General features: G+C 46.6%; 1 protein-coding gene across 1 annotated transcript; it reads left to right on the plus strand.

Moving 5' to 3' along the window:
• Window positions 1-349: 349 nt before the first annotated feature.
• CDKN1B (cyclin dependent kinase inhibitor 1B) lies at window positions 350-5,840 on the plus strand. Its single transcript, XM_026702158.2, has 3 exons — window positions 350-1,389; window positions 2,286-2,438; window positions 4,486-5,840. The coding sequence occupies exons 1-2, from the start codon at window positions 750-752 to the stop codon at window positions 2,420-2,422; spliced, it is 777 nt and encodes a 258-aa protein (XP_026557943.1). The 5' UTR covers window positions 350-749; the 3' UTR covers window positions 2,423-2,438; window positions 4,486-5,840.
• The last annotated feature ends 1,481 nt before the right edge of the window (window positions 5,841-7,321 follow it).

The raw sequence follows: 7,321 nt of genomic DNA on the forward strand, positions 1-7,321 counted from the left end.
GGAAAGGGCGAAGAGCGCCAGAAGCCGCTGCCCGCTCCTCCCCTCCCCGGCTCCTTCGCTTCTGCTTCCCCCGCCACCCCCCAAAAAATGAACAGGCCCCCTCGGGACCGCGGGCTGACCCAGAGCGACCAGCCGAAGGCCGCCGGCTGGCGACGGAAGCCTCCCGACTGGGCCCCGCTGGCTTAAACCCGGCCAGCGGTCAACCCTGGGCGGCTCCGGCGCGCGCGCGCCCCCGCGCCTCCCGCGCCACCTTTAAAGCCGTGTGGGCGGGAGCGAGCGCCGAGCGTTGCGCCGGGGCGGCGCCCACTCGCGGGGCCAATGGCGCGCCGCCTCTATTTAAATAGACGAGCTGTGTCAATCATTCGCCTCTCCGTCAGCCTCCTTTCAATCGCCATATTGGGCAGGGGGGCCGGAGAAGGCGCCCTCCCTCCCTCTTTCCTCGGGGCTCCTTCCTAGCCGCGGGAGCTCCGGCTCAGCTTCTTCCGCCCGCCGCCCGGAGCAAAAACAGGTCCTCCTCCTCCTCCTCCTCCCCCCCCGCCGGGCTCGGGCGTCTGGCCGGCGCTTTTCTCTCCTCCTCCTCCTTCTCCTCGTCGTCGTCTGCGGCGGCAGCGGCGGCTCCCGGACCTGCGGAGAGCGCTCGGGCAGCAGCGGCCGCTCCTCAAGCGCTCCCCGCGCGGCTGGGGTTTTCGGAACCGCGCTCGGTGCTCCGTCGCCAGGCGCCCCGCTGCCCGCCTCCCCGACCTCAGCTTATGCGAGGCTCCGGCCAGCAGGGTTGCTGCGCGCTGTCCGCCCGGGAAACGCTTCCTCGCCTGGGTCCAGCGGAAAGGCCGCCCGCCGCCACCGCCGCCTTCTCGCCGAGCGGGACGCCGAGCACCACCTCACCCGCCGCCTTAGCCCCGCGGCCGGCTGCGCGGCGGGCCATGTCGAAAGTGCGTGTCTCGAATGGGAGCCCGACCCTGGAGCGGATGGAGGGCCGGCCGGCGGACGCCCCCAAGCCCTCGGCGTGCCGCTGCCTCTTCGGCCCCGTCGACCGCCAAGAGCTGGCGCGCGAGTGGCAGGAGCAGAGCCGCCACCTGGAAGAGGCCAGCCGGAGGCGGTGGAACTTCGACTTTCGGCGCGGGCAACCCTTGGAGGGCCGCTTCGAGTGGCAGGCTCTGGACAGGGCGGCGCTGCCCGATTTCTACAGCCGCCCCCCGCGGCTCGGCGGGGCCCGGCCCAAGGCTGACGGCCGGGAGCGGCGCCTGGAGCTCAACGGAGACCGCTCGCCGCCCAGGGGGCTTCGCTGCGCTCAGGCACCGGCAGAGCAAGAGCCCGAATCGGAGCCCCAGCAGGACGGGGCCGCGGCGCTAACCCTGAGCTCCGGCCCGAGGAAGCGACCTGCCGCGGATGGTAATATACTCTTTTTCTGCCCTGGTCCCGCGGAGACCCCTCGGAAGGAGCTCCGCCGCCGCCCCCCGGCTGGGCTGCTTCGCCACACGAAGGCTCCGTTAAGGGAGAGAGAGAGAGAGAGAGAGAGAGAAAGAGAGAAAATAAATCATTTCCCCGGCTTTTCTGATATCTTTCTCTGGCCGCCAGAAGGGCCGATCGCCTTTTGCCCTTTGAAGCGCGAGCCGGGCTTGCTTGGAAGCGAATGCCCGGTCAACATGGGGCTTTTCCCCTCGCCAAGGATTGACCCGGAGCTGTTCCGCCTCCTGTGGATCTCCCTCTCCGGAGAGTGCAGGGAGCCGACCGGGGCCCGTCGATTTCCCAGAGATCGACCGAGAAGCTATGGGAGGGAATTAACTGGCCTGCCCGGCCTGCAGGTTTCACAGACCAGATCTTGATCTCTCTCTCTCTCTCTCTCTCTTTTTTTTTGCGAGGTTTTATTTATTATTTATTTGTTTCTTTATTGCCCGCCGTTATTATTTTTACTGAAAACTCAAGATGGCAAACAACCAACGTATTTTCCTCCTCTTTATTTTCCCCACAACAACAACAACAACCCTTTGAGGCGGCTTGGCTTGGCTGTGGGATTCCCTTAACCGACTGTTTTTTGTTTTCCTTCTCCTGGCTCTCAAAACAGGCCTGGTTTCAGATATTCCTAACCATAAGAAGCTCCTCTTCACAATTCTGATATTCTTTGCCTGGATACACTTGTGTATATTTTATGCCAATGGCAGATGATTCAGGAATTCCCTTCCAAAGTGATGCTATTTTCCTGCCCTCCTTTAGTGCTGATTTGGTATCGATCTTTTTAATATCCTCCTTCCCTATTTCCCCCCCCACCTGAATCCTCCCCTTTATAGATTCCTCTCCTCAAAGCAAAAGAGCCAACACAACTGAAGAAATTTCTGAAGATCCTTCTGAAGATCCACCCATGGCCAGCTCAGCAGAACAAACGCCCAAGAAGAAGACACCCAGTCCGAAGCGGTGTCAAACGTAAATTGGTGGTTGTAGAGGTGGGTTTTCTGTTTAGAAGGAAAAAAAAAATGCTTCATTATTTTGTATAGTTTTGTACCCATTCAGTTTGTTTGGCAAGAAATGGAGTTTTATGTGATTTTTTTAAAGCAAGCTGTCAAATTCAGACTTACTCTACTGAGTAATGAAGTGGCTTTCTGAAGAAAAGGAGCAGTAATTCTATTATAGATGATAAGCTTGTGTTTGCTGACTTAAAAGCTCTCCTTGGACACTATGGGTTTTACTTCTGAATACATTTTACTAGGATATAATGCAGTATAGTTTTTAGTAAAGTGGCAGTGTAGACTTATTTTAAAGTTTTCTTTACTTTTTAAGTAAATAACTTTTACTCTACTTTCTTTGCTTCAAAAAAGTGAAAATACTAAAATTCATGCACAAGAAAGGTTTTTTAAAATAAAATTTTTTCCCCCTTAACTGCTGTGCATTATAAACAATTGGTATGTCAATTGAAATGTCCAGGCTCTGTTTAACTAGAGATATAAAGGTTTTGTGGAGCCTCGGTGGAAATGAATAGCAAACAACATATTTGGACGATATTCTTAGTGGCAGTTAAGGGAATAGCTCAAAGGCGCGCAAATTAATTAAGGACAGGCATTCTGGATAGACTTTTCCATAGCAGCAATGGTGTAAGAATCTTGGCAGACCTGATTTCCAAATTAAAAAATTTGGAAATTAGCTTTCATCTTGGAAGTTGATACTGGGGATGCCGTTGGGAGGAAGGAGGACATGTGTTCAAGTTAACTACTACTAACTGTTTACTTGAACATTTGAAAGGGAAATGAAAGCTTTTGGGTGGACCAATCACAGGAGAGAGAGAGAGAGAGAGAGGCAGGGAGCGCCAAAATGAGGTTGGTATCTATCTCTTGAACACCTCCCAGAAAATAACAAGGTAGCACAAAATTTAGCCTTGTCTCACTACATCTAAGCAGTTTCCTATTTGTGGTTAATTCTGTCAGCTTTCAGTCTGAAATCTGGTTGGGGCAGATTAACTGAATCTCTCCTTTAGTCAAGAAGTACGTTATGAAACCTTTGTTGGTAGGGTTGTCTTGTTTTTGTCTAGTGAGATTATAAAATATCTTATGAGAGAGAGAAAGAGAGAGAAAATCAAAACCAAAACGATTGACTGTTGGCAGAATGCAACATATTTAGAAGAATTCGCGTAGCAGGCTAAGTTTAGTTAATACTAATCTTGGTTAGATTTGTGGCTCAAAAGTGTTGAGTAAACAGATCATTTGGATTATTGTATTTTTGTGTGTGTGCATGCATACATACCATGACTAATTTGGAAAACAAACCAAGCCAGTTGTGTCTGTATATAGTGATGAAAACGGTAGAATCTGCAGGTTTTCTTGAAAAGCCAAAAACATCCTTTTAACTAGAAAACAGGATTGTAAAAAGTTGGCATAATAGAAACTGGACTTGACTGGTGAGGTTGATTCGAATGCTGCCTGTCAGTTGGTGATTAGAGCCAGTTTGGTCTAGTGGTGAGAGCACCAGGCTACAAACGGGGAGGTTGTAAGTTCTAGTCCTGCTTTAGGCATGAAAGCCGGCTGGGTAACTTTGGCCCAATCCCCTGTCTCTCAGCCCAACCCACCTCACAAGGTTGTTGTGAGGAGAATAATATACATTTTGTGTAATTATGTATGCATGTATACAGAAATAATACATTTTAAAAAGGGTAACTGTAGGCCCACAGGATATTTTGGCAGCAGGCTTTGTTTATTTTGTACTTTGTTTATTTTTGTACTTGTTTATTTTTATTTTGTGTATATATGTATGTATGTATGTATGTGTGTGTGTATATATATATATATATATATATATATATATATATATATATATATATATATATATATATATATAAAATCTTAGGGTTACTAAGATGAGATGGATGTTGTAGAAATTAGATAAATAAAAATATCAAACTTAGAAGCTGCCTATCTCGCTCCTACCACAACGCTCTAAAAATAACAAAGCAAGAAATTGGAGCCCTGGGCAATTGATACTTTTTTTCTTCCTTCATTTCAGAATTAAGAATATTTGTTTCCTTGTATCTGGAGGAGGCAAAATGAAGCCAAGAAGATCCAGCGCTCGCATCCATGTACGCACCTGTACATGTATGAATAAATGAAAGAAAGAAAGAAAGAAAGAAAGAAAGAAAGAAAACATATCAACTGATTCTCCATGGGATGGGGAACACCTTAAAGCACTGAAACAACCTGCAGTGGAATAACACTAAACCAGGCTGTCTTAAAAGAGCCTGCCTCCTAAAGCAATGGATGTAGCATTCTGCAATTAGGTTTTCCTCATTTGCTTCTTTGTACTACCTGTGTAAATAGTTTTTACATTATTTAGCACACAAACCTTTTTCCCCTCTTTTTTTTGGGGGGGGGAGGAGTTTTGGGGAGGGATTTTGTTTGTTTTGTGAAAGGGTAGAGCTAAAGGTGATGGGTTCAAAAATCTGCTTCCAAACCCCAGGAAGAAAGCAGATGTGTTTGTTAAAGGAACATTGTCCCCCCCTTTTGTGTGTGTGTGTGTGTGTGGAAGTCCTAGGTAATAAAAAGAAATTGGCTTTTGATCATAGTTTTCCAGCAGGTTAATGAATCCGCTGGTGAAATTTTATGTGTCAAGGACACTATCTGGGAAATGTTTGCCTGCGATGACCTCGCTGGAAGAGACAGGAGCTTTGGGGAAGTACCCGATTTCTAAGGTGGTGTAAGATGCTTTGAAATCACAGGGCAAAGTTTTGTGTAGGAGGCTCAGTTCTCTCTGTGGAGCTACAAAAGAGGAACTCTTTTAAGGGGCATTTTCTCATACAGGCCTTTTTTTTTTTTGCCTCCTTATTTTTTAAAAGTCCTGCCCAACAACATACATAGCATAGAGGAGAAATTAATAAATTCTCTACGTCCAAACTCTTTATTTACTCACTTTTCTGGCCCTTCATTAAGTGGGTAAATGAAACAGTATTTTTTTTTACATTTTCTGGGTGGGTTTTTTTGTTTTTTTGTTTTGAAAAAAAAGTTTTGAAATGTACCTGTGTACATAACTGTAAAGACACTGAGAAATTATACTAACTTATTTATGTTAAAAGATTTTTTTAAATCTAGAAGATATTTTCCCAGAAAGCCAAAGTGGCACGTGGTTTTTGTGCATTTGTAAATGCTCTATTTGGTAGGGGATTTTTGTTGTTGTTGTTAGCCTCTGCGGGTAGTTTTGTTTTTGTTAATTAATATGGCTGTGCTTAAAATGATTGCAGACTGAGCCAGTTCAATTTTTTTCCTTTTGTAATGTGCAAAAAAAATTAAAAAAAACCCCAGTTGCCAAGTGATACTATTTTACATCAAGCAATCAATAAAGACGACTGCCATATATAAACAAATAAACTGTTTTTGTGTGTTTTATAAAACCCGTTGGAACTATTTGCTTGCTTTCCAAATATTTAAAGGTAGTCCTTGCTTTATGAATGCAACAGAGCCCAAATTTTCCTAAGCAAAAAAGTTGAGTTTTGACCCATTTTACAACATTGGTTTTTTTTTGGCCACAGTGGCAAGAATCACTGCAACTGTTAAATTAATAACACGGTTGTTAATAAGTGGAACCTGGTTTCCCCATTGACTTTGGTTGTGAGAATGTCACAAACGTGGATCATATGAGCCCAGAGAGACACTGTGACTATCGTAGGTATGAACCAGTTGCCAAGCATCCGAATTTGGATTACATGACCATGGGGATGCTGCAAAGGTTGTAAGTGTGAAAAATTACTGTCATTATCACTTTGGTTGCTAAATGAATAATTGTAAGTTGAGGACTCTGGCTGTTTTTTCCAAACTGGAGTCTAACATTAATAAAGTTGGAAGGGACTTTATGGGTCTTCTAGTCCAATGGTCGCCCACCATTGGGCCGGGGACCACTGGTGGTCTGCGATAAAATTTTGGTGGTCCACAGAGAAATGTCCCCTGCCCAAGCAGCCCCCAAAGCAATTAATCGAGGCTGCGTGGGAACACAAGGCTGTGCTGCCCACATGGCCTGCAGGAACACAAGGCTTGCATCGCTTGCATTGTGAACACAAGGTAGTGAGGGGAAGCGGGGAAAAGGCAGAGAGGGAGAACTTGCCCCATTCAACCTATGTGCCTGGCCTGGCCACTGGGCTGCTGCTTTCCGCTGCTTCTGCTTATGGTTACACGCAAGGAAAGCAACAAAAGTCTTTCTTTCTCTCCCCCAAACTCCGCCAGAAATTAGTCTTTGGGAGCCTGCAAGGCCTCCTACTCCAAGAGGCTGCGCCGGCGTAATAAATCTCACAAAGACTCATTCCTGGTGGAATTTGGGGGAGAGAAAGAAAGACTTCTGCCGCTACTGCTGCTTTCCTTGCATGAAGCCAAAAGTCTCTCTTTCCCCCATGAGAATGGAGCTGGAGACGGTATCCTGCGATCCCAAATAAACAATGATTGATCAGTAGGAAAATAGGATGGGGAATTTTCCTGCAGAGTTTTTTTTTTCCCCCAGGGTCTCTTGGTCCACGGGATTTAAAAGTATGAGTTTGGTGGTCCTTGAGGTCCAAAAGGTTGGCAACCCCTGTTCTAGTCCAATCCTCCACCCAAGCAGCAGACCCTACACCAGTGGTGGGCTGCAACCAGTTTAACAACTGGGTCTGTTTGCCACCTTTGTAAAAACAATAAAGGAGGGATACAAATAAATACTGAAAACGCACCTTCTGAGGAAAAATGGTCCTGGTTTGCTCATGTCCTTATAACTAAATTTGGGGTGGTAGTAGTTGTGTGAATTAACTCATAATTCATTGACTGCTGTAGAAATCTAATGATATTCTAGAAAGTCAGATTAGAAGGTTCTTTGAAGGGAATGCTAG

Source organism: Pseudonaja textilis, chromosome 5 (genome assembly GCF_049901715.1).
Source record: "Pseudonaja textilis isolate UNSWEBS1 chromosome 5, rPseTex1.2, whole genome shotgun sequence".
NCBI lineage: Eukaryota > Metazoa > Chordata > Lepidosauria > Squamata > Elapidae > Pseudonaja > Pseudonaja textilis.

What these genes read in the sequence shown, in the direction of transcription:
- CDKN1B (XM_026702158.2), top strand. Translation starts at nt 750, where the DNA reads ATGCGAGGCTCCGGCCAGCAGGGTTGCTGCGCGCTGTCCGCCCGGGAA. An exon ending in GAAGCGACCTGCCGCGGATG is followed by an intron (nt 1,390 to 2,285) that starts GTAATATACTCT and finishes TCCCCTTTATAG; the next exon opens with ATTCCTCTCCTCAAAGCAAA.